General features: G+C 50.2%; 2 protein-coding genes across 7 annotated transcripts in view; one reads left to right on the forward strand and one right to left on the reverse strand.

Moving 5' to 3' along the window:
* NUBP1 (NUBP iron-sulfur cluster assembly factor 1, cytosolic) lies at positions 1-25835 on the forward strand. 5 transcript variants are annotated; one of them, XM_054455170.2, is made up of 11 exons: positions 1-225; positions 304-408; positions 3508-3641; positions 8936-9004; positions 12037-12069; positions 13014-13104; positions 14193-14347; positions 17660-17770; positions 18056-18158; positions 24424-24507; positions 25527-25835. In XM_054455170.2, the coding sequence occupies exons 1-11, from the start codon at positions 207-209 to the stop codon at positions 25583-25585; spliced, it is 963 nt and encodes a 320-aa protein (XP_054311145.1). In that variant the 5' UTR covers positions 1-206; the 3' UTR covers positions 25586-25835. The 5 variants fall into 5 exon arrangements, with proteins under 5 accessions (XP_054311145.1, XP_054311148.1, XP_054311147.1 ...); XM_054455173.2 differs by lacking the exon at positions 24424-24507; XM_054455172.2 differs by lacking the exon at positions 8936-9004.
* The window catches only part of TVP23A (trans-golgi network vesicle protein 23 homolog A), a 49430-nt gene continuing 48907 nt past the window's right edge, over positions 25699-26221 (reverse strand). For both annotated transcript variants that reach the window (XM_054455176.2, XM_054455177.2), the window contains one exon: positions 25699-25960. The gene's annotated coding sequence lies outside the window, so the exon portion shown is untranslated. The remainder of the gene's footprint in view (positions 25961-26221) is intronic.

The following is a 26221-nucleotide window of genomic DNA, read 5'->3' on the forward strand; positions in this document are numbered from 1 at the left end:
GAGATGCACTGCCGAAGTATCTATGATAGGAAATCTCTGAAAAGGAACAGACATAAGTCCCAGTCTTTCGGCCCAAGGTTCGCGCGTGCGCACAGCCCCCTCTTTCCGAGACTTATTTCGCGCGGCCGGAGAATCAGATTGTGCCCACAAGGCGGAAATGCACGACAGCGGGTTCCGGTGACCACGAAGGCGGCAAAGGCGACGGAATGGAGGAGGTGCCTCACGGTGAGCTCGCAGAGGGGGCGTGGGTGGCGGGGCGAAAGTGTCACGAGCTGCTCTAACCGTGGTCTTGTCTCTGCGCAGACTGTCCAGGGGCCGACAGCGCCCAGGCGGGCAGAGGGGCTTCATGTCAGGGATGCCCCAACCAGCGGCTGTGCGCTTCTGGAGCAGGGGCCACTCCAGACCCGGGTGAGAAAAGGGCAAGGCCTCAACAGGAACTGAGAGGCGCAGGCCCGGAAAAGGCGGGGCGTGGGAGGGAGCGGGCGGGATCTGCAGAATGAATGACAGGGGCGGGCTAGAAGGTATTGTATTCGGAGAGGGGTGGGGCCCAGAGGGGGCGGGGCGTGGAAAGTGGGCGGGGCGTGGAAAGTGGGCATGGTGAGGGCGGAGCTTGGAATGACTGACAGGAACGAGGCCTTTAGAAGGCGAGCGCGAAGGACCTGGCGCGGATGGAGGATAGAGACTGACCGGCGCGGAGTCGAAAGGGACATTAATTAAGAGGGTCGGGGCCAGAGGTTTGAGTGACAATAACCGACCGCAGAGAAAACGGGATAAGCTTCGAAGTCGGGGAGTCTTCGGACTTACATCCTGGCTCTGCCAGCTACTTTCTTGACACAATTTTCTTGCTTTTGAGGAGTGATTCTCCCATTCATTGAACAGAAAGGTGTTGATCGCCTCGTAGGTATGGTGCTGTCCTGGGGACACAGCTGGGGATCAGGCGTGGTCACTGCTGTAGTGGAGTTTAGCTTTACAGAGGAAACAAACACGTGAGCTAGCAACTAAACCACCACAGCTTTAAGTGCTGTGAAGCACAGATTCCAGGATGAGAGGACAGAGGGAGCCTGCTCAGAAGGACCTTAAAAAGCAGGAGACAGAAGGACAATATTTTTTTTCTTTTTTTTCCCCCTTTTTTTTAGACAGAGTCTTGCTGTGTAGCCCAGACCGGAGTGCAGTGGTGCAATCTCGGCTCACTGCAACCTTCACCTCTCGGGTTCAAGCGATTCTCGTGCCTCAGTCTCCCGAGTACCTGGGACTACAGGCGCCTGCCACCACGGCTGGCTAATTTTTATATTTTTAGTAGAAACAGAGTTTCACCATGTTGGCCAGGTTGGTCTCGAACTCCTGACCTCAGGTGATGCATCTGCCTGGGCCTCCCAAAGTGCTGGGATTACAGGCGTGAGCCACTGCACCTGGCCAAGGGGGAGAGGCTTGAAGGAGTTCAGAGACAGACTTGGATTTGATTCTTGGGTCCATGCGGTGTGACCTTCAGCAATAGTCCTAACCTCTTTGAGCTTCTGGTTCCTCATCAAAAATGGAGACAGGCCGGGTGCAGTGGCTCACACCTGTAATCCCAGCACTTTGGGAGGCCGAGGCGGGTGGATGGATCACTTGAGGTCAGGATTTCGAGACCAGCCTGGCCAACGTGGTGAAACCTGTCTCTACTAAAAATACAAAAATTAGCCAGCATGGTGGTGCATGCCCGCTCTCGAGGCTGAGGTGGGAGGATCACTTGAACCCCGGAGGTGGAGGTTGCATTGAGCTGAGATCGTGCCATTGCACTCCAGCCTGGGTGATAGAGTGAGACCCTGTCTCAAAGAAAAAAAAAAAATGAAGAGAAAAATAGTTACCTCTGTCAATCCAATGGAGAGACCGAACTGAGTCTCAGTGGAGGTTTACTGGGCCAGAGCTTGAGGGCGTGCCCTGGAAAATACAAGTGACAGAAACATCTGTGGCCTGTGTTCCCTGGAGAGGTTCCAGAAGGCTTGTGTTTATATATTTCATTAAAAGGGGAAAAAGCATGCAGGAAAAAGTGCAGTAGGCCTTGAGGCAGGTAGTTACATTCTTGTGAGGTTTTAATTTGTGCCCAGTATATCTACACTATACAGAAAATAAAGTGAACATTGAAAAGAGGGAGTAAAGGAAGAATTAATTAGGCAGACGTCTCAGGGTAGGAGAGGAAGGACTGATCTCATCCCGTCTTTGTTTGGCATGTGGGAAGATAAGCTTGTAATGGACATTGTCAGTGTGACGTTTAACAGACATCAGTAATAGGGAAGGAGTTAGACTGAGGTTACAGTCCTAAAGTTACAGTTGACATGTCCTTGTTTATGGGAGGATACTCATCTTCAAAGATTTAGGGGCCAGCAAAGAAGTTCCTTAGGAGCAACTTGTGAGGGCAATCATCCCACGATGGAGTTGCATGGGGCCTTTGGCCTTTTGTGGGGGTCTGGTTAATGTAGAATGCTTTGACACAAGGTTGGGAAGTAACAGCTGTCTGTTGATGGGGAGGAGTCCAGCAGTGTTGGGAGGTTTCCAGGCTTAACTTTCACTTGAGTTTGGCTAGTCATGAGACTTTTTAATTTCCTTTATACCTCGTGTATTGTTTTAAGGATTTGAAATAAGATGGTTTCATTGGCAGATACTTAGTATGTGCCTGCTGTCTATCAGAGTTTCTCAACCTCAGCACTGTTGACATTTGGGGCAGGATCACTCTTTGTTGTGGGGGGGCTGTCCTGTGCATTGTAGCACATTTAGCACAATCCCTGGCGTGTACCCATCAAATGCCAGCAGTACCTTTCCTGTGACAATGAAAAGTGTCTCCAGGCTGGGCGTGGTGGCTCACGCCTGTAATTCCAACACTTTGGGGGGCCAAGGTGGGTGGATCACTGGAGGTTGGAAGTTCGAGACTAGCCTGGCCAACATAGAGAAACACCATTTCTATTAAAAATACAAAAATTAGCCAGGCATGGTGGCAGGCACCTGTAATCCCAGCTACTTGGGAGGCTGAGGCAGGAGAATCGCTTGAACCCAGGAGGCAGGGTTGTGGTGAGCCGAGATCATGCCACTGGATTCCATCCTGGGCGACAGAGCAAGACTCTGTCTCAAAAAAGAAAAAAAAAAGAAAGAAAGAACAGTGTCTCCAGACATTACCAAATGTCTCTGGGGGATTTTGTCCCCAAGTTGGGGACCATTACTGTATGCAAAGTTCTCTTCTGGAGCTGGGAATACAGCACTGAAAGCTTCGGACAGTTCCTACCCTTGTGGAGAGTATGTTCTAGTTGGGGGAGACAAACGTGTAAACCAATAAATGAGACACCTTCAAGTGTGATGATAGCCTTATTTTCTTCCTAGCACTTATTTCTACCATTGTCTGAGAGGTATTTCGGAGGATCGTTTTAAACAGCCCCAGGACTAGAACTAGGACTTAGCTCTTCCTAGTTGACTGGAAGAGTGGCGTTCGAGGTTTGGTCAGGGACCTCATCCCCTGAACTTTGGTTTTCTTTGCAGCTATAGAGGAAATCAAAGAGAAAATGAAGACCGTAAAACACAAAATCTTGGTATTGTCTGGGAAAGGCGGTGTTGGGAAAAGCACATTCAGCGCCCACCTTGCCCGTGGCCTAGCAGAGGATGAAAACACACAGGTGAGACCTCAGGAACCACTGGGAGATGCTCGTTTTGTCTAAAGGGCGTGATGGCTACTAAATAACTGATTCCTAGGCCAGGCGCGGTGGTTCATGCCTGTAATCCCAGCACTTTGGGAGGCCAAGGCGGGCAGATCACTTGAGGCCAGGAGTTTGAGATCAGCCTGGCCAGCATGGCAAAACCTTGTCTCTACTAAAAATAAAAAATATTAGCTGGGCGTGGTAGCACAGGCTTGTAATCCCAGCTGTTGGCGAGGATAAGCCATGAGAATCGGTTGAGCCCAGGAGGCAGAGGTTGCAGTGAGTCAAGATTGTACCAGTATACTCCAGCTTGGGCGACAGAATGAAACAGTCAAAGAAAAAAAAAAATGATTCCTTAGACTAAGTTGAATTGGCCTCTTTGGAATCTCAATCCTGCAGAGAGCAAATGAAGCATTTCACTGGATTCCCTAGCCAAGAAAATGGCTAGCAGATGTACATCTCTCCTTGCATGTGGATAGTTTATTACATTACGTTCACGTTTCTTTTTCTTCTTTATTAACCCCTGTTTGCTTTTCTCTAAGCCAGGGACCTGCAAACTCTAGCCAGTGGGCCAAATCCAGCCCATCTCCTGTCTTTATGGCCTGTGAACTAAGAATGTTCACATTTTTGAAACGTTTTTTGTTTGTTTGAGACAGGATCTCACTCTGTCGCCCAGGCTGAAGTGCATTCCTATGATCAGGACTCATTGCAACCTCTACTTCCTGGGTTCATCAAGCTATCCTCCCACCTCAGCCTCCCGAGTACCTGGGACTACGGGTGCTTGCCACCATGCCCGGCTAATTTTTGTGTTTTTTGTAGAGATGGGGTTTTGCCATGTTGCCCAGGCTAGTCTTGAACTTCTGAACTCAAGGCGTCCCCCTGCCTCGGCCTCCCAAAGTGCTGAGATTATAGGCATGAGCCACCGCGCCTAGCCTAAAATTGCAATTTTTAAATTAGTACTTAAGTACCTACATATGATCCTTGATTTTGCCTACAAAGTCTAATAATATATTTTCTATTGGCCCTTGTGGAAAATTTTTGCTGGCCCTTACACGAGTTTATTCATTTCCACCCACGTATACAGACGAGCATGAAAACTCAAATTACCCACTGCTGCCCTCTGGATCTCAACTTTAATAAAAGGAGTTGTGGGTCACTAAGAAAACACACTCTGGAGTCAGACAGCCCAAATTCAGGTCCCAGCTCCATCTACACCACTGCTGTGACGTTGGGCAAGTTACCAGGCTTACTCTGCCTCCGTTTTCTCATCTATAAAATGGGACTCCGAGGACTGAGTGAGATGGCACATGTAAAGCACTTAGTAGGGCGCATGACGAATAGTAAATGCTCAGTAAATGTCTGTGATGGCCACCACTTTTATTACTTTATTTCACTCACTGGATATGAAGGGATGATGATTACATCTGCCTTAGAGATGAGTTTGTAGCCTACCCAAGGTATAGTACTGGGAAGATTCAAAATACACTTGTTGGGCCGGGCATGGTGGCTCACACCTGGAATCACAGCACTTTGGGAGGCTGAGGCAGGCGGATCACTTGAGGTCAGGAGTTTGGGACCAGCCTGGCCAATATGGTGAAACCCTGTCTCCACTAAAAAATACAAAAATTAGCTGGGCGTGGTGGTATGCGCCTGTAGTCTTAGCTACTCGGGAGGCTGAGGCACAAGAATCGTTTGAACCCAGGAGGCAGAGGTTGCGGTGGGCCCAGATTGCCGCACTGCACTCCAGCCTGGGTGACAGACCAAGACTCCATTTAAAAAAAAAAAAGTATATAGATAGATACACACACACACACACACACGCACACACTTGTTGATTCATCATTCTGTTAGTCAGCAATCTCTTGCCATTTGAGGGTCAAATCTGTATTGGCCTAGTGGGCTGGCCAAGAAATCTGCTTTCTCAGATTGTCTGTATCATTTAGAATAATCTTCCCTTTTCGAAGCTGTCAGGAATATTCCTAAACAGCTCACTGGAGATGGGCTCACCACTTGCAAGTAACCATTTGTGAGTAGACAACTGTTTACATCCTTCATTTTCATGTAATTACATTCTGAAGTCTTTGCTGCATGCCTGTCTAGACTTTGCAATATATAGAAGGAAAGCATACCATTCAATGTGGAAATATGGCTACATCAGCTGTATTTCTTTATGCAGTGGTGGTTTTAAAAAAAAAGAAGTCAGCATTTAGGAAAGTGTGTTTTCCCCAGGCAGACCTACTCATGACAGTGACATCACTATCTGCAAAGTGTCAACACATGGAAAATGCTGAATATGTCTTGATTAAAGTCAAGCAGCACAGATTTCTCCCTGCCCTAGATCCAGCAGGATGGTGGGACACACCCTGACCTTTTTCTGCCTGCCATCTGGTGGAAGCTTGGCTCTAACTCTATGCAAGACCATTCCGTGTTAGCACTTGAGGCAGGCAGGTACCTGTCATCTCATTGGCACAAAGGGCTTTAGATCAAGAGACAGCAGAATTAGAAAACACCCCTGACAAGTCACAGGCTGCCCTGGGAGTGTGTAAGTTGTGGTGAAGGCAGAAGGAGCCTCTGTAGCATAAGCCTGAGCCATGAGACAGCCAAGAGTCACACACTGTCTTCCACTGCAAAAGTCACCGACTCCCAGCCTGGGCTACAAAGTGAGACCCCTGTCTGTACAAAAAATAAAACATAAAAAAAGTTAGCCAGGTGTGGTGGTGAGCACCTGTAGTCCCAGCTACTCAGTAGACTGAGGTAGGAGGATCACTTGAGCCTGGGAAGTCAAGGCTGCAGTGAGTTGTGATTGCGCCACTGCACTCCAGCCTGAGCAACAGAGTGAGACCCTATCTCAAAAACAATGAATAAATAACAAGTCACCAACTTCCATAAATTAAACTTTTTTTGTTTGTTTTTTTGAGACAGAGTGTCGTTCTGTTGCCCAGGCTCTAGTGCAATGGCGTGATCTCAGCTCACTGCAACCTGCGCCTCCCAGGCTCAAGCAGTTCTGCCTCAGCCTCCGGGGTAGCTGGGGTTACAGGCGTGTGCCACCACACCCAGCTAATTTTTGTATTTTTAGTCGAGACAGGGTTTCACTATGTTTGCCAGGCTAGTCTCGAACTCCTGACCTCGGGTGATGCTCCCGCTTCAACCTCCCAAAGTGCCGAGATTATAGGCGTGAGCCACCGCACCCTGCCACCATAAATTAAACATTTATGATCTTTGTGATCTGAAAGGCAAACTGTCATTACAAGGTCAGCACTAGGTGTTTCAGGACTGAGTGTGCGAGGCCCTCCCCTGGGTCTTGGAACTGCAGAGCTGGGAGGGGCCTTGATGATCCCGGAGCACTTGTCTCACAGATCAGAAGCCCAGACAGCCAAGGCTTCGAAAGCAGAAGCAACTTGTGCAAGGACTGAAAGTTAGGACTAAATCTCTCTTCCCCTACCCTCCTCATCAGGGGCAGTTTGGGGTGCTGAGTAAAGGAGATGCTTTGGGTCCCGACAGCCCTGCAGCGTCTCCACCTTCTGCAGCAAACGCGGCCTTTTCCCATTCCCATCAGCTGCAAACATAGGCCCAGAGGTCCTGCTGGGAGGAACAGAGGTGCATTGTTCTCAGCTTTGCTTTTCTGGCCTAACCTAAGCAAAATTAGTTGGACAGATTTTGGGGTAGTAATAGGATCAACAGGAAGTCGGAACAGACAGGACCCAGGGCCGTCCTGGCCATCTGGGTAGCAGAAGCTTGTCAACAGCCTCTCAGGCCTGCCACGGGAGTGAGAGAGTGTGCTAGATCTGCTTCTCATATCCTTACATCATTTCGCTCAAGATTCACTCCCCAAGGGAGTGAAATTCCTCTAAAGGGAATTGATTAAATTGTTCCCTGAAGGAAGGGCATGGAGACAGTCGCTAGAAACCTGAGAGTATCAAGGAAAGTCTCTATCACAGTCATAGTGATAGTGTCATTTTCCCGTGGATCATTGACACATCAGTCCCAAGTATCAAGGTCCGGAGAGAGCAAGTCAGGTTTTCCGATGATGTTGCTCTGCTGTTCTCGGATGGCCCCATAGAGGGCGTCTGAGGCCAGCGCTGGTCTGTGGATGGCGTTTTCCCGTGCACAGGTTTGAGACAGCGCTGGGTGCTGAGGAAGTAGGAGGCTGGGTTTGTTGAGAGGATTGAAGAGGGCGGCAAGAAACTAATTTGGGGCAAGTTAAAAAGTGACGCGGAGGTGCAGCACTTTGGATTCAAGATGAATACTAGCCCTGTTCTCAGAAGGTTCCTGAAGGCCGTCTCAGACTTCCTGTATCAGAGGGGAAGGCTTGGGGTGGCAAGGGTCGCCTGAAGCTGCACCTGAGTCACAAGTAAAGAGCTTTTCCAGGTTTCCATCTTACTTTAAGTTTCTGTTTTGAAAGTTTAGCCTAAACCATCATTCACCTTCAGGATCAAAGGAAAACAGGGCTTGGTCACGGTTCAGCTAGAGGCTCCACTCTGGTCCTCCACAGCAGTCCCATGGTGTACTGGAAAGAGCCGCAGTTGGGGCTGAAAGACCTCAGTTTATGTCCCAGCTCTGTTCCCTGATTATTGAACTGGTCCCCTCTGAACCTCAATTTCCTCCTCTGTAAACCAGAGACAATGATACTTACCTTCTAGGCATATGGCCGCCTCAGCCTCCCAAAGTGCTGGGATTACGGGCATGAGCCACTGCGCCCAGCCCCCAATATTTTTTAATACATTCATATTCTGCTTAAATAGTCTAGATTTGGCTTGTATCTGAGATTCCTGAACAAGATAGGATGAGTTTGAGAAAAATTTAAGATGCAGAGACCAAGACTTGGTGAGGGGGTGAGCAAAAGAGAGCTGTTTAGGGTGGCTCCAACATTGCTGTCTCTTGGCTGTTCCATCCATTCTGTCACACAAGCCAAAAAGGCGCTAGGCCCCTTTCCCTGTCTCCTCCAACCAGGGCTCAGTAAACAGGGTCTGAGCCCAAGCCTCCAAGTGACCTGACAGCCAGGTCTGTAAGATCACCCTTGAGGAGCTCAGCCAGGCTGAGGAGTAGGGGAATGGGGGCATCAGTGTTTATGAACCTTGAGATCAGCATTAGGAGTCTCCCTCAGGAGAATCTGATGGCTCCAAGTTTGACCCAGTTTCTGTCTTCTCGCCTGTCCTTTTCCTCTAACCCCGCTCCCCTCCCAGTTGTGCATACCCCGCTCCCCTCCCAGTTGTGCATATCTGGAGTGTGTGCATTCAGTTACATAACTGCTTTGGTCTCTTCTTGTTCTCCAGATTGCTCTTCTAGACATCGATATATGTGGGCCATCGATTCCCAAGATAATGGGATTGGAAGGAGAGCAGGTAATAGCCGGTTACAGAACTCAGGAAATTATTCTCTGAAGGCAAACTCTGTAGCACTGAACTGTCAAACCTCAACAAAGAGGCATGCGGAGCCCATAAATTTTTTTTGCTGTTGTTGTTTTGTTTTGTTGTTTCTGAGACAAGGTCTCACTCTGTCGCCCGGGCTGCAGTGCAGTGGTGCGACCTCAGCTCACTGCAACCTCCACCTCCTGGGTTCAAGCGATTCTTGTGCTCAGCCTCCCGAGTAGCTGGGACTATAGGGGTGTGCCATCATCCCCAGCTAATTTTTGTATTTTTGGTAGAGATGAGGTTTCACTATGTTGGCCAGGCTGGGCTCCACCTCCTGACCTCTAGTGATCACCTGCCTCAGCCTCCCAAAGTGCTAGGATTACAGGTGTGAGCCACCGCACCTGACCCGTAAATGTTTATGTGGACATGAGGAGCTCAGATACATGCTCAGTAGTCCATCTGTCTACTTTTAACAACAACTGTGAGTCTTGGCGGGGGAGGGGCGGGATTGTATATGAAGTCTGTCTGCACCATTGGAGAAGCACTGGTTTCGATGCCTCCTCAGAGGGGAAGGGAAACAGCCAGTGAAATGCAGAAGTAAGACACGGAAATTTAGCTCTGACTGGGAACATTAGACCAGGGCTTGCTAGGGGTCTGTACCCTGGAAGCAAGGGAATATTTCTGCCCTTGTGGTCTCCCCTGGGGAACTGAGACTGCAGGGCGGGTGAGCGATGTTGGCTGGGGGCAGGGCTGTAGCAGTCTATGTAGTTGCTGGCCTCTTCTTGCTAGCAAGAAGCTCTCCAAGAGAGGATTCCCCCAAGGGCAGTGCATGGAAGCTGGGGCTGACGGTGCTGGGATGTCTTGAGAGTCTCAAGATTGGTTCTTTCTTTAATTAGTGCCAGGAATGCATTAATCCTGTTTTGGGGATGCAGTGGTGAACAAGGTCCGTGAAGACCCCTGTCTGGGTGGGAGAAGACAGATGCTAGATAATGTGAAACCAACCCAGAGTGAGGGGACAGACAGTAGGGCAGGGTCAGAGGGGCTGAGGGGTGGTCAAAGGTACCCTTACTGAGGGATGGCATTTGAGCAGAGGATGACGGGAGGCGAGAGCTGGGAGAAGGGCATTCTGGGCTAAGGGAGCAACTGCATGGGCCGCTGACCAAGGTGTCCTTGTGTCCTCAGTGGAGTGACCAGAGGGGCTGGAGGGTGGCCCGAAGCAGATGGAGCCAGGCCTTGCAGGCACTTCTAAGGCCTTGGGGTTTGCTTCTGAGGGAGTAGGGAAGGAGAGCGATGTCACCCCTTGAGGCTTGGTCACATACCCCAATGGATTTGGTAGCACACGCCGCAGTGAGGGTATAAGCTACTGTCATCACACATAATTATTTCATAGAAATGGAAAATTTTAAAATAAAAGAAAATAAAACAAAAGTTTCCCCATTTTCTTCTCCTGCACTATTGGATCATCCTGTTTACCCCTCTTTTAAGACAAGTGGACTTAGCAAACGAGTGTAAATAGGAATAAATGGTTTTGTGGGGTTTATTTTATTTTATTTTTATTTATTTAGTTTTTTGAGACAGAGTTTTGCTCTTGTTGCCCAGGCTGGAGTGCAATAGCGCGATCTCGGCTCACCGCAACCTCCGCCTCCCAGGCTGAAGCAATTCTCCTGCCTCAGCCTCCTGAGTAGCTGGCATTACAGACACACGCCACCATGTCCAGCTATTTTTTGTATTTTTAGTAGAGTCAGGGTTTCACCATGTTGACCAGGCTGGTCTCGAACTCCTGACCTCAGGTGATCCTCCTGCCTCAGCCTCCCGAAGTGTTTGGATTACAGGTGTGAGCCACTGTGCCTGGCTGGGTTTCTTTTAATAGAACTTCGAAGTCAGTCACAGAGGACCGCATGTTGTATGATTCTACTTACATGAAATGTGCAGAATAGGTCAGTCCACAGTGAGAGAAAGTGGATTAGGGGTCTCCTAAGGCTGGGAGGTTGTGAGAGAGACTGTGGGGGTGGTGACAGCTGAGGGGTATAAGGATTCTTCTTAAGAGTCAGGCAGATGTTCTAAAATTGTGGTGACTGGGTACAGTGGCTCACACCTGCAGTCCCGACACTTTGGGAGGCCAAGGCGGGTGGATCACTTGAGGTCAGGAGTTTGAGACCAGGCTGGCCAACATGGTGAAACCCCGTCTCTACAAAAAATACAAAAATTAGCTGGGCATGGTGGCGGGCACCTGTAATCTCAGCTACCTGGGAGGCTAAGGCAGGAGAATCACTTGAACCTGGGAGGTGGAGGTTGCAGTGAGTCAGGATCATGCCACTGCACTTCAGCCTGGTCGACAGGGCAAGACCCCATCTCAAAAATAAAAATAAAAAATAAAATTGTGGTGATGGCTGCACGCTTGTGACTGTACAGAAAGCCACTCATTCAATGGGTGAGTCGTATTGTCTGTGAATCATGTGTCTGTTGAGAAAAGTAAGGCTTCATCAAGAAAATTAAACTTTCAGTGTGCGCTTTGTGTGCTGCTGGACACCTGCTGGGGGGAAGAGGTCTGAATCTTGTTGCCCCAGGGAGGTCCCCTTTGTGGCTGGATCTGATTGGGGACAGGTTCTGAATCAGCCGTTTGGTGAGAGCTCATTCCCTTCACTCCTGTGCTTTTACAAAAGCCACCTCATTGCTCCACAGGTACCTGCATTTTCTCATCAGTCCCCAGCCGATTTTTATCACTCTTTTAAAATACCTTAGACACAACATCATATTTGAACTTGAATAACTTTGGTTTCCTATCTAGACACCCAAGTAGAGTTTCCAAATAACCCAGCTTAGGGCACAAAGGGAGTTGAGTTGCATCTTTATTACCCACGCCCCAGCTGTTCACCTTCTTTTAGGAATTTCGTGGTACCATGTAAGACAATGAATTATATTTTATAAAACCATCTTCTTACTTTGTACAATTTGTCTGTGCATGAAATGTGACCAGGGTACGTGATTTCTACTAATGAACATCGGTGCTCATGTTCACACAGGTTCACCAGAGTGGCTCAGGCTGGTCTCCAGTGGTGAGTTTTCACCTCTTTGCCCTATTTTCACAGTAGTGTGTAGTTGTGTGTACATAATGGGTTTGTGGTTTATTGGTCCATAGGTATTTATTAGGGTACTTTTTGAGGCACAGAGGATGTGATTAAAACCAGTGATTGGCAGGCTTTTTCTGTAAAGTGTGGGATGGTAAAGATTTTCAGCATGTGGGCCTACATTCCCTGCTGTCGTAGCACAAAAGTAGTAATATGTAACTGAACAACCAGGACTGTATTCCAATAAAAACTTTATTTACAAACACAGATGGTGGGCCAGATTTGGCCCTGAAGGCCATAGTTTGTAAATCTCTGGTTAAGAGAGTTAAGGAGGCAGGGTGCAGTGGCTCACGCCTGTAATCCCAGCACTTTAGGGGGCCAAGCCAGGCAGATCACTTCAGGCCAGGAGTTCAAGACCAGCCTGGCCAACATGGCGAAATCCCATCTCTACTAAAGATACAAAAATTAGCTGAGCATGGTGGCACGCTCCTGTAACACTGGCTACTTGGGAGGCTGAGGCAGGAGAATTGCTTGAACCCGGGAGGCAGAGGCTACAGCAAGCTGAGATTGCACCATGCCCTCCAGCCTGGGCAACAGAGCCAGACTTCATCTCAAAAAAATAAAAAATAAAAAAATAAAAGAGTTAAGGAGATGACATTTACTTATTTTAGCTTAGTTCCCTGTCATTGCCGTCATTTCAGCCCATGGACATACAGTGCCTCTTTCAAATCCCCCAACATGGTACCCTTTTTTTTTTTTTTTTTTTCCAAAAATGATTTAGGAGCAAAGAGTGAATATGCTCATAGGTCACATGGTAGTTTTGTCCTGAAAATGTTTTTTTCAGTCAGAGCTCAAACAGAAGACCTGGGGGAGGGCCTCACTGTGTGATTTTGAGTAAAGCGTGTCTTGCCCTCACCCTGTTGCCTCTGCAGTACGTGGAAGACAACCTCGGGGTGATGTCAGTGGGCTTCCTGCTCAGCAGTCCTGATGACGCTGTTATCTGGAGGGGACCCAAGAAAAACGGTTTGCCACTCTGCCTTTTTTTGTTCCTCACATTCTTCCACAAGCGTTGTGGCTCTTGGCCTTATCTGCTCTCTGTCCTGCCAGTCTCAACCTGCTGGACTTCACAGTATATTATTTTTAAGCATCCAGTGCCTCTTTCTTCACTGGTTGAGAAGAGCTAATAGAAATACCAGTTTCCATTACATAATTATAAATATCTGCTGTGAGTTTTTCTCTCCTTAAAAGCTATAGAACGCTGGTCAGGTGTGGTAGCTCACGCTGTAATCCCAGCACTTTGGGAGGCCGAGGCAGGTGGATCACCTGAGGTCAGGAGTTCAAGACCAGCCTCGCCAACATGGTGAAACCCTGCCTCTACCAAAAACATAAAAAATTAGCCGAGCATGGTGGCACGTACCTGTAATCCCAGCTACTCGGAGGCTGAGGCAGGAGAACCCAGGAGGCGGAGGTTGCAGTGAGCCGAGATCATGCCACTGCACTCCAGCCTGGGTGACAGAGCGAGACTTTTTCTCAAAAAAAAAGCTATAGAACCCTGAAATTATTTTTATCGTGGTTTTATAGTGGCTTATTTGGGTCAGAGAGGTGAGATCAACAGCAGGTTGATCTGGTACTGAGACTTAAGGTAATAATGTGAAAGTGTTATCAGGGCAAGCTTTAGCCTCAGCACTATTGATATTTTGAGCCAGATAAGTCTTTGTTGGGGGAGGAGTAGACCGTGTTCTACATCATACGGTGTTAAACAGTGTCCCTGGCCTCTACCCACAAGATGCCAATAGCACGCCCTACTCTATTTGTGACAACCCAAAATGTCTCCAGACATTGCAGTTCAGTCCCAGCTGAGAGCCACTGATTTACAGCATAGACCAAAGGCACAAAAAGATCAGATCATGCTTCTCTGTGAGCTGGGCACAGTGGCACGCACCTATGGTCCTAGCTACTTGGGAGGCTGAGGTGGGAGGATTGCTTGAGCCTGAGAGTTCAGAGCCAACCTGGGCAACATAGCAAGACCCCATCCTTTAAAAAAAAAGAGGGGGTTGAAAGTACAGAAAAGAAAGGAAAAGTAAGCATCCCCTGCGGATTCCTCTTTCTAGGCATGATCAAGCAGTTCCTCCGAGATGTGGACTGGGGAGAGGTTGACTACCTCATTGTGGACACCCCACCTGGAACGTCGGATGAACACCTCTCGGTCGTCCAGTACCTGGCCGCGGCACACATCGATGGAGCAGTGATCATCACCACTCCCCAGGTGAGCGAGCTCCCAGCTGGAGCTGGGTCCATGTGCTCCACACTGCGAGATTTCTTTCCTGCCTGGCTCTGATACTCTGGTCTCACCAAGGCTCTTCCCAGTGTGTGTTCCACAGCTGCATCCAATGCGGATCTGCAGAAAACTTCAGCCAGCACAGTGATTCACACCTGTAATCCCAGCACTTTGGGAGGCTGAGATGGGAGGATCACTTGAGCCCACGAGTTTGAGACCAGCCTGAACAACATAGCAAAACCCCATCTCTACAAAAAAATATTTTAAAATTAGCCAGGCATGGTGGCTCACGCCTGTAGTTCCAGCTACTTGGGAGGCTGAGGTAGGAGGATCATTTGAGCCTGGGGAAAGGAGGGTTGCAGTGAGCCATGATCATGCCAGTGCAGTCCAGCCAGCGCAACTGAGTGAGGCCTTGTCTCAAAAGATAAAAATAAGAACTTCGTCTTTGGTCTAGACATTTGCAGCTGACAACCATTCAACGATTTGTTTTTTTTAGTCCATGGATTAAACAATAGTGGATCAAGAATGGTTTTTGAACTTTCCTTGAGGAAACTAGGAAAACCACCAGTGCAGTTATAATTCATATTGTGCTGCCTGGCCCCGTCAGCCTTGCCGTGTCCATGTGTCAGGTCCCCCAGCCTACAGTGGATTTTCCATTTACATCCCGAAATGATTTAGGAAATCTGTCCAGTTTTCAACAGAACCAGCTGGGTGCAGATAGGGATTTTGGGATAAGCCACTGGGTGCCTTTGTTCCTTCCTTAGTGACACCCAGCAACCCTCTGTAGCAGTCACCTAGTGGCTGTGCCCCAAGGCCCACGGTGAGCCCGAGCTGAGAGGAGAGCGATAGGAAGTTTCCTCTCTGTCAGCCCTGCAGAGGGCAACTGCAGGCAGGACCATGACGCTATCCATCTCGGGCTTGAGAAACCAAGGGCTCTTCTCCATCTCCACAGTTATGCTTGACTTCTCTTCATGACGTTCTCCTCCACACTTAAAGCCCAGCAAAGAAGGTTTGATTTGATCTCACTGGCCAGAATCAGTCAGGACAACTCATAGTCTCACCCTCATCCAGCACTCACTGAGCTCTGACTCTGACATGCCAGGCACCAGGGCAGTAAAAAGGCCTGGCTCTCCCTGGTGGCCCCTGTGACTCCCTGAGGAACACAGGTGCTGGACACAGGCATGAGGGTACAGCCAATGGAGTGGCAGGCCCAGCGGCCATGGGAAGGGTGTCTGGGTCAGAAAATGGTGCAAAATTCATGTCCACTCTGGCATCCTGCAGAGAGGGGACATGGGGGCGCACGGAGGAGCAGGACACCAGCTGGGACCCTGGACAGGAGGGAGGATGGCCTGGCCCGGGTGATGGCAGTGGAGAGAAAGTGGATTTGTCCTTAGGAATGTTTTCTGTCGCATTTTTAAAAAGTGGTTGGTGCTGGGCACACTGGCTCACGTCTGTAATCCCAGCACTTTGGGAGGCCGAGGCAGGCAGATTGCTTGAGGTCAGGAGTTCGAGACCAGACGGGCCAATATGGCAAAACCCTGTCTCTACCAAAAAAATACAAAAATTAGCCAGGCGTGGTGGTGGGCACCTGTAATCCCAGCTACTTGGGAGGCTGAGGCAGGAGAATTGCTTGAACCCGGGAGAAAGAGGTTGCAGTGAGCCGAGATCACGCCACTGCACTCCCGCCTGGGTGACAGAGCAAGACTCTGTCTCAAAAAAGAGAAAGAAAGAAATGAGAGACTGAGTCGCAGCCCATTGACTTCCTAGCTGAACGCCTCTTCCTCTGCATCCCAGCCTCAGTGCCAAGAGCCAAACAGGCATCTCAGGAAAAGAACAGGCCCAAAGCTGTGAGCCTTTCGGGCTCACGTGAGTGGTGAAGCCCCAGGTGCTAAGGAGTCACTACACCTGACAGTGACAAGCCACAGCAGGACTTGGGCACAGGGATCTGTGATAACATTAACTGAGGAAAACAGGGAGCTACTGAGCGGTGTTTATACATGGTAATCACATTGTAGAAACTCAGAGTTTAGGAGATGCCAAGTTGTCCACATTGGGCAATATCCCTTATTTCCTTTTAGTCAGTTGTTTGTGTTTATAATTATCTAGAGCAGAGATCGGCAGACTTTTCTGTAAAGGGCCAGATAGTAAGTAGGCGTTGCAGACCCCACGGTCCCTGTCCCAGCCCCTCAGCCGTGCCACTGTGGCATGAAGCAGCCACAGACGGTGCCTAGAGGGACGGGCATGGCTGGTTCCAGAGGAAATTTATTTATAAAACCAGCCAGATTCAGCCCCCAGACTGGGGTTTGCCAAGCTTTGGTCTAGAAAACAGTGCACACACTGGCTTAATATAGTATAGTATAGGGACATGGAGCATGTAGATGCGTTAAAAGGTCATTTTCAGATAGGCACAGTGGCTTACGCCTCTAACCCTAACACTCTGGGAGGCCGAGGCATGAGGATCACTTCACACCAGGACCTTAAGACCAGTCTGGGCAACAACCATCTCTACAAAAAAATTAAAAAGTTAGCCAGGCGGAGTAGCACATGCCTGTAGTCCCAGCTACTCGGGAGGCTGAGGCAGGAGGATTGCCTGAGCCCAGGAGGGCGAGGCTGCAGTGAGCTGTGATTATGCCACTGCACTCCAGCCTGGGCAACAGTGAGATCCTGTCTCTAAAAAAAAAAAGTCATTTTCTTTTAGGTTGATTTCTTGCTATTTGGCTGTGTGGGAAGTAAATAGCACCTCAAACAAACAGGGCTTAGCACTAGTAGGCGCTAAATAAATATGGATTTGGCAGAGGGCATATATTAGTTCATTTTCACACTGCTGTAAAGAACTGCCTGAGACTGGGTAATTTATAAGGGAAAGAGGTTTAATTGATTCACAGTTCTGCATGGCTGGGAAGGCCCCAGGAAACTTACAATCATGGTGGAAGGCAAAGCAGGCACATGTTACACAGTGGCAGCAGTGAGAGAGAGAGTGTGTAGGAGGAACTGTCAAACACTTACAAAACCATCAGATCTCGTGAAAACTCACTATCGAGAACAGCATGGGGGAAACCGCCCCCATGATCCAATCACCGCCCACCAGGAACTGCCTGTTCCTGTAGGGATGTAGGGATGATGAGGATTACAGTTCGAGCTGAGATTTGGATGTGGACACAGAGCCAAACCCTATCAGGGCAGAAACCTCTATGGCTTTATGATTGCAGATCCACTGCATTGCAGCCATCCCCTCAGTTGCACAGAGATTCCCTTTCTCACACTTTGATGCTGGAATCACTGGCCTTTTCACCTTCGTAGGAGGTGTCACTCCAGGATGTCCGGAAAGAAATCAACTTCTGCTGCAAGGTGAAGCTGCCCATCATCGGGGTGGTGGAGAACATGAGTGGCTTCATCTGTCCTAAATGCAAGGTGAGTGCGCGTGGGGCCGCCAGGCGAGCCCAACAAGATCCTGATCTCATGGTTGAGGAAACGATCGGAAGGCTGCTCTGCAAACTGTTTCTGCTTTCCCCGTCATTTTGGGAAGTGGAATCACAATTAAAATCCCTTTCTGCTGACTAAAGGAAAGTTCTTTAGGTGTTAAGTGTTCCACATTCAAACTAAGCCTTTTTTTTTTGTAAGTTTCTTTAAAATGTGGTCCATCCTTGTGATTCTGCAAAAAAATTATGTTTCCTCCCCTTTGAATTTGCCTTGCAGAAAGAATCTCAGATATTCCCTCCCACAACCGGGGGCGCGGAGCTCATGTGCCAGGACTTGGAGGTCCCTCTCCTCGGCAGAGTGCCCCTGGATCCACTCATAGGTGGGTGACCCCGGCGTGGGGCGGGACCTCACTCCTCGGTCAGCCCCACAGGCATGGGTCGGGCACAACAGGGGGCGGCTACGGAGAGGGGCAATGGAAGGAGGGTCAATGGGGCACTGGAGCCAGACCCACCCTCCAGCTGGCACCCCAAGAGGCCACCGGGAGAGAGGCCGAGACCCCTGCGGGCAGATAGCGAGAGCAAACAGGCCTCAGGCAGAGGGGTGAGGCTTGGAAGAATGGGGTAGAAGTTGGTGAGGGTGGTGGTGGCAGGGCTGAGAAGGGTGCCCGATAGAGGGGTGGCTCCAGGGGATGGGCATGGCGTCCAGGTTACAGAGGAAGGCGGCCTGAGGTGAAAATCCCTCAGGAAGGGGCCCGGCCTCCTGCGCCCAGAGAAGCCAGCACGGCACAGATTTGGCCCCTGTCTCCAGCACCGGGACAGACCGGAACGCGGATCACTGGCCTGCGAGCAGGGGCCAAGTTCCCAGAAAGTGCTCTTCTTAAGTACGTGGGTCCCCCAGGATCCCAAGAGATGCCCACTCCCTGAGTGGCCCTGAGGCTGAAGGAGGGACGGGGGTTCACGTCTCCACCCACACGCCCACCGGGCACCCACTCGCGGCGGGGCGCTGGGCAGGGCCTACACTCGAAGCTGCTCCCCCAGGAGGCTGCTCTCCCCCAGGACCGCGGAGCCGGGCGGGCCTCCGTTACTGGGGCCCTGCAGTGGGGTTCCTGCAGGGCGTCCAGCACTCGCCTTTAGGTCTGAGGGGAGAACAGAGAGAGAAGGCTGGAGGGGAGGCCGGGATCCAGGAGTGCCGGCTGCACCCATGCCTCGGAACTTCCACTCCATTTGTCAGGGAACCAAGGCCAGTGCGAGGTGTCTGTGCAGGGACGGGACGGGACGGGAGTGAGGGGCCTGGCGGGTGAAGAATGGCCTGGCCAGGAGAGGGCGGGGCCGCGTGCTTGGGGAGAGGGCGGGGCCGTGGAGAGCCTGGAGGCGGGGAGGGTGGAGGCCACGTGGGGAGCCTTGGGGAAGGGCTGCATGGGGAGAATGGGAGCCTGTGGGAAACGACTGTCAGTGTCAGTGAGTGTCAGTGTCATGTGCCTGGGAACAGGAGGCTCAGGGGTGGCTGCCCTGGGATAGGGGTTCAGGATGAGGCCCTGGGTTCCGGCATTGGTGTAGAAAGGAAGGGACACACACAAGAGAGAAAGTGACAGCATCTGAGGGTCGAGGTTGTCCCTGCTGCCAGTACAAGTCACCTGGAGGAGGGTCCGTCCCTCAGAGACAGTGAAGCAGGGGCAGTAGAGGGAGGCCGGGCCCTCTGGGGTGCTGCGGCTAAGGGGCTCGGGGGCTCGGGGGCTCAGGTTGTCAGCAGGTTCTGGGGTCCATCAGGAGAAGGTGGTTCATGTCCGTGCAGTCGAGTTTTGAAGCCACTGGACATGGACAGGATTGCCAAGGGGCCGTGCAGAAAGCGGGAGCCGGGAGGACAGTGTTGAGGGACGGCTGCCTCGAGGAAGTGGTGGGGGGGTGGGGTGCGAGGGCCACTCTGAAGATGGGAACAGCCCGGGAGAATGCCAGAGACCCCATGTGCCCAGGAGGCTGCGTCCCCTAATCGTTTTTCCCTTATTCCCACATCCCACAATACTTCTCTGGCATGTGATTTCCCCAACAACATGCAGAAAAGTACAGCTGCTTTCTCCACCTTCCCCAGCATTATAAAACACTCACCAGGCAGCTTTTGCAGTGGCCGGAAGTGGTGATGAGAGCTGCCCTCTGAGGCCCCTGGAGGCGGTTGGGCTGCATGAATGGATGTGATTGGGGACAGGAGCTTGCAGCAGCCCAGGGCACATCCATTCCTGCCAGCCTGTACCTCTGCCACAGTTCAGCTCTGCCAAGATGGGATTGGTGGGCAGGACGTTTGTCAGGGGAAACATCTGTGGGAGAAAATGACAAGGGAGAGCCTTAGCCCACGATGAAGGAGCCAGAGAAGGAATATATCAGCCCTCAAGAGCATCTCAGCCCATAGGAGTATCTCAGCCCATGGAAGCATCTCAGCCCAAGGGAGCATCCCAGCCCTCAAGAGCATCTTAGCCCATGGGAGCATCCCAGCCTAAGGGAGTATCTCAGCCCACGGGAGTATCTCAGCCCACAGGAGCATCCCAGCCCGAAGGAGCATCTCAGCCCACTGGAGCATCTCCGCCCATGGGAGCATCTTAGCCTGCTGGAGCACCTCAGTATACTTTACTTTTTAGCATCTCAGTCTGCTGGAGTATTTGTCTATCACAGCATCTCAGTCTGCTGGAGTATGTCAGTCTATTGGAACATCTCAGTCTGCTGGAGTATGTCAGTCTATTGGAGCATCTCAGTCTGCTGGAGTGTGGCAGTCTACTGGAGCATCTCAGTCTGCTGGAGTATTTGTCTATTGGAGCATCTCAGTCTGCTGGAGTATGTCAGTCTATTGGAGCATCTCGGTCTGCTGGAGTATGTCAGTCTATTGGAGCATCTTTCTGCTGGAGTATGTCAGTCTATTGGAGCATCTCAGTCTGCTGGAGTATGTCAGTCTATTGGAGCATCTCAGTCTGCTGGAGTGTGGCAGTCTATTGGAGCATCTTAGTCTGCTGGAATATTTGTCTATTGGAGCATCTCAGTCTGCTGGAGTATTTGTCTATTGGAGCATCTAAGCCTGCTGGAGTGTGGCAGTCTATTGGAGCATCTCAGTCTGCTGGAGTATTTGTCTATTGGAGCATCTCAGTCTGCTGGAGTATGTCAGTCTATTGGAGCATCTCAGTCTGCTGGAGTGTGGCAGTCTATTGGAGCATCTCAGTCTGCTGGAGTATTTGTCTATTGGAGCATCTCAGTTTGCTGGAGTATTTGTCTATTGGAGCATCTCGGTCTGCTGGAGTATGTCAGTCTATTGGAGCATCTCAGTCTGCTGGAGTATGTCAATCTATTGGAACATCTCAGTCTGCTGGAGTGTGGCAGTCTATTGGAGCATCTCAGTCTGCTGGAGTATTTATCTATTGGAGCATCTCAGTCTGTTGGAGCATGTCAGTCTATTGGAGCATCTCAGTCTGCTGGAGTGTGGCAGTCTATTGGAGCATCTCATTCTGCTGGAGTATTTATCTATTGGAGCATTTCAGTCTGCTGGAGCATGTCAGTCTATTGGAGCATCTCAGTCTGCTGGAGTATGCCAGTCTGTTGGAGCATCTCAGTCTGCTGGAGTATTTGTCTATTGGAGCATCTCACTCTGCTGGAGTATGCCAGTCTGTTGGTGCATCTCAGTCTGCTGGAGTGTCTTGGCTGCTGTCGAGGAAAGCTGGGCACAGCCACCAGGGCATTCCTGAGCCCACTTACCCATCAGAGGGGCTGCATCTCCCGGAAGCATGCCTGCCCGAGTGCCATGCTCGTCTCAGCCACTAGCTAGGAGCAGCCTGGGAGTGGCATTGCCTCGACACAAACGTGGTGATGGATTTTGGAGTATGGCAGCTGCTGCCAGAGATTCAAGAGGTGTGTCCTTATGGCCATCACCATTGCCACATTTTCCAAGGTTTAATGAAGAGCTAGAAATCTATATCCTTACCCAAAGTCTCCTGATTACTAAATGATAGCAACTAACTCCGTTAAATACACACACACACACCCCCCCCATGCTCTAGCCTGGGCAACACGGGAAGATACCTCGTCTCTAAAAAAAAAAAAGGAAAACACAATTCACCCAGTGTGGTGGCATGTGCCTGTGGTCCCAGCTACTCAGGAGGCTGAGTTAGCAGGATCACTTGAGCCCAGGAAGGTTGAGGTTGCAGTGAGCCATGATCGCACCACTGCACTCCAGCCTGGGCAACAGAGCAAGACCCTGTCTCCAAAAAAAAAAAAAGGCATGCTTGCTGACCCACCCAAATATGTCCATGGGCCCAGCCACAGGCCTGCCCTTGCCGTTGTCTGACAGATCAGGAAGTGACCTTGGGGCTATTAGATCCCGATGTGGCTTTTCTTCCAAAGAGCCACCAACCTCCATCTTCCCACCTCCCTCACACCAAGCCCTGGCATTGGCCCTGGTCTTTCCTTTCAGGGCCACTTTTCACAAAGAAACAAAGTTCCAGGTGGTTCACAAGAGCTAATTTCAAAGCAGAGGAGCCACCAGTGACAGCTGCGAGGCTCATTCTGAGCTGAGAACATTAAGTGCCTTCTAGTGGGCATGGTCCTGAGTGTCAAATGGCACATTGCAGAACCTCACCTTGAGGGGAAGCCACAGATAGCAAGGCCAGGGAGTGCCAGAAAGGAAGGGGTTGTTAACACTGTCACACACCCAAGAGGATGGAGCATGAGGGCCAAGTGACAGACACGCATCTGGCAAGGTCACTGGGGACAGAGTGGGGGCAAACCCACCTTCCTAGGAACAGACAGGAAGGCATGAGGACAGCACTTCAGTCTCCTCTGGGGACATGGTGGCAAAGAGTTACAGATGCCAGCGCTCTGGTGCTGAGGATCACAGGAAGGGCTGGCCTCAGAGCCCTGCTCTGCCACCACTAGCTGTGGGACTTGGGCTAGTCATTTCCCCTCTCTCAGCCTCGATGGCCCCTTGTGTAAAATGCAGGTGACAGTGGTGCCTAGTGAGAGGGATCTGCCAGGGTGGGGTGAGAGGATGCCTGGCATCTCTTGGAACAGGGCTGTGCTCACACCAGCTGTTCTGATAATGCTGCCCGTTCTTGGTGAGGTGGGAGCCCAGGGGGAAATGCAGTTAGGCTGGGAAAACACTAGAGCATATTTGTGTGTTGGGGGCTGGGGAGCCCTCTGGGGAAGGGATACCTGGGTGAAAGTCAGGGACAGAAGTAGCCCCAGCATGACTATTCTGGGATCCCCAACCTCCCAGGTCTGGCCCAGTGAACATGCACTCAGGGGCCTCCCTAGCGAGTTCCACGTGGTCTCATGGTCCCAGTGTTAACGGCAGAGGATGTCCAGGTTCTTGGTGTCTGGAACAAAAAATTGGACAAAACGCACAAAAAAAGGAAGGAAGGGATTTATTGAAAATGAAAGTCAACTCCACGGTGTGGGAGGAGAACGGGCCTGAGAATAGGGGCTCAAAGGCCCCATGACACAGTTTTTGTGTTTAAATACCCTCTACTTGATGTACGCCCTATATAAATGAAAAGGATGAAGTAAAGTTACAAAGTCATTTACGGCATACGTCCTATGGAGAGGACATTTCCTGTTATGGCTCACGTGTGAATTGGCCTTATGTTCCCTGCCTCCAGACCCTATTTTCCTGACTCACTGGGCCATCTGGACTCCCCATCTCCCACCACCCGCTCCCCACAGGCTTCTTCCCCGACTTGGACTTCTCTGTCCCACAGGGCAACACAGTAGTGAAGTTGAGGAAATGATGAGTGCTCGGTAGGAACCCCTCCTGGGGTTCACCTGAGGCTGGTGACTGGCCATGGGCAGTGCAGTCACTTGCCTGTTTCTCCAGCAGCTCAGGGCCTGGGGAGTGGGCAGAGCAAGCCTATGGCAGATCCACCCACGACTGGGGGCTGGCAGGGCAGACTGGAGGCGAGAACACCCCCAATGACCCCAAGCCCCTTGTGTCCTGTCCACCTGGCTCTGGGATAACATGGTCCTAGAGAAACCTGGGCGTGCATAGGAGGGGACTGGAACAATGGCCACGTGGCGGGGAAAGACTAGCAGACCGATAGACACCAGCACAGATGACCTGGAAGATAAAATTATACACAGACAAAGCAGCAGGCAGAATGTGTGTGTCATGTGCTCCCATTCGTATTTTAGGTATATGAGAGTGTGTGTATGTGTGTGTGCACACATGCGAGGCTGCACATTTATATGCGCATAATCTTTTTGGAAAGACACCTAGAACACTAGTAGCCCTTTTCGGACTTGGCCTTTCATGGCATATCCTTTTGTATTCTGTACTTTTTTTAACCATGTGCATTCATGATCCTTTCGCTCAAAAGCTAATCTCTTAAAATGCAGACTCCTGGGCCCATCTGGAAGCTGCTGAATCAGTTCTCTGTAGGGCCCTGGAACCTGCATTTTCTGTATACCACCTGATTATTTAGCCACGCTGAAATGCTGGCTGGGGACCCTGCTGGAAGGAAGGTCCCTGAGACCCCACTGGTCTTTTCTACTTTGTTCTTCATTACGAGTGAAGCGGGCTCAAGATCTTCCCATTGTCACCAGCACGGAAAGAGCCCCAAGATCTTATGGCCACTCTGTTTTCCTCTTGGACTGAATTGTCTTGTTTGTTTCTTTTTTAAGGTAAGAATTGTGACAAAGGCCAGTCTTTTTTCATTGACACCCCAGATTCCCCAGCCACGTTAGCCTACAGAAGTATAATTCAGAGTAAGTATTTCCATGAGTACTAAATGCAGATGCCTGTGGGGCAGGAAGCAACATAAAGGAGCCAAGGGTGTGGGGGGTGTGGAAGGACGGGTGGGTGGTGGGGTCTGTGATGACCACAGAGTGGCCCCCATAGCCGAGGAAGCCAGGAGTCCGTGAGAAATCTCTCAATGTGTGAGTATTGTGAGTTAATTCATGGTTTAAAAAACATGGTGAGGGTGAAATTTATGGCTTAGGAAATACATCCCAATAAAGCGATAAAGTAATTCATTTTTAAAAGTAACTGATAAAAAAAAAAAGGCCAGGTGCAGTGGCTCACACCTGGAATCCCAGCACTTTGGGTGAAGGAGGTAGGCAGATCACTTGAGGTTGGTCAGGAGTTCAAGACCAGCCTGGCTAACATGGAGAAACACTGTCTCTACTAAAAATATGAAAATTAGCCGGATGTGGTGGTGTGTGCCTGTAGTCCCAGCTACTCAGGAGGCTGAGGCAGGAGAATTGCTTGAACCTGGGAGGCGGAGGTTGCAGTGAGCCAAGATCGCACCATTGCACTCCAGCCTGGGCAACAGAGTGAGACCGTGTCTCAAAAAAATAAAAAATAAAAATAAAAACTTTGTTGAGCCAGACCAAACCCACGTGCAGGCCACATTCAGCCAGTGGCAGCCATCAAAGGCCCCAGAGTTAAGGGAGAGGTGTCAGTGTTTGTTAAAGCTGTGGTCTCTGAGTTTGTGGCTGGGTTTTACTTGCCTAGAAGAATGATGTCAAAGGTAAGGAAACAGCATTCCCAGAATCCGCCATCTATAGATGGTCCGAGGAAGGCCTCAGCCATTGGTTATGACCAAGACGGGTAGTATGAGGTATTCCGGTCACTTTCAAAGACTCGGCATCACAGACACCGGGCTTTTTATGGAACTAGCCAGAGGATTCCACCCCTGTCAAAACACAGCCCTCCCAGCACAGGACAGGGCTGTCAAGGGGTAGACAAGCCATTAGCACTCTATGCCTGTCGTCTTGTTTTCTAGGAATCCAAGAGTTTTGTAATCTCCATCAGTCAAAAGAAGAGAACCTCATCAGTTCCTGAAACGAGAGAATGTTCAGGACCAAGCAGTTACCCTGCGAGGCACCCACTGGGCAGCACATCCAGCCAGACCCGACCAGCTCCGGGATGGGGTGGGTCACAGCAAAAAGGGACCAGATGCTGGTGTGGTCCGAAGCCACTTTCTCAGAGACACTTTAATCATTGAGTATTTGTACACTTTTCTTTAGAACATATATAAAGGGCATTCTCTACAAATGTGCCATTTTAAGAATAAAACCCCCTCAGACCTCTCCCCCGAGGCCTGTTTCACGTAAAAAACAAACGGGTTGTGGGATCGTGGGATTCTGCTGTGTCGGAAGCTTAGTTGATTGTAGAAACTCCCGTTTAAGCCATTTCTGCCTCTGAAGATAAGAAAGCCTAGAAAAGAACCAAAGGGGTGAGTGTGCGGCTTCACTGCAGAACACACAGGCATGTTTTCAAACACCACAGTCCAAACGCTCTTCTTCAGATTGAGGAAAAATCTAAAAGCGACAGAGCTCACGCTGGGTTTCGTTCTAAAATCACTGCATATGACGTAGCTGGGTCAAATCAAAAAGCCCTTGAAGAGTCCTTGAATCACCCAGTAAGACAGAATTTGGGGTCTGTGTAAATACCCTGTGTAGTAATATGTGCACAGTA

This window comes from Pongo pygmaeus, chromosome 18, assembly GCF_028885625.2.
Source record: "Pongo pygmaeus isolate AG05252 chromosome 18, NHGRI_mPonPyg2-v2.0_pri, whole genome shotgun sequence".
Taxonomy (NCBI): Eukaryota; Metazoa; Chordata; class Mammalia; order Primates; family Hominidae; genus Pongo; species Pongo pygmaeus.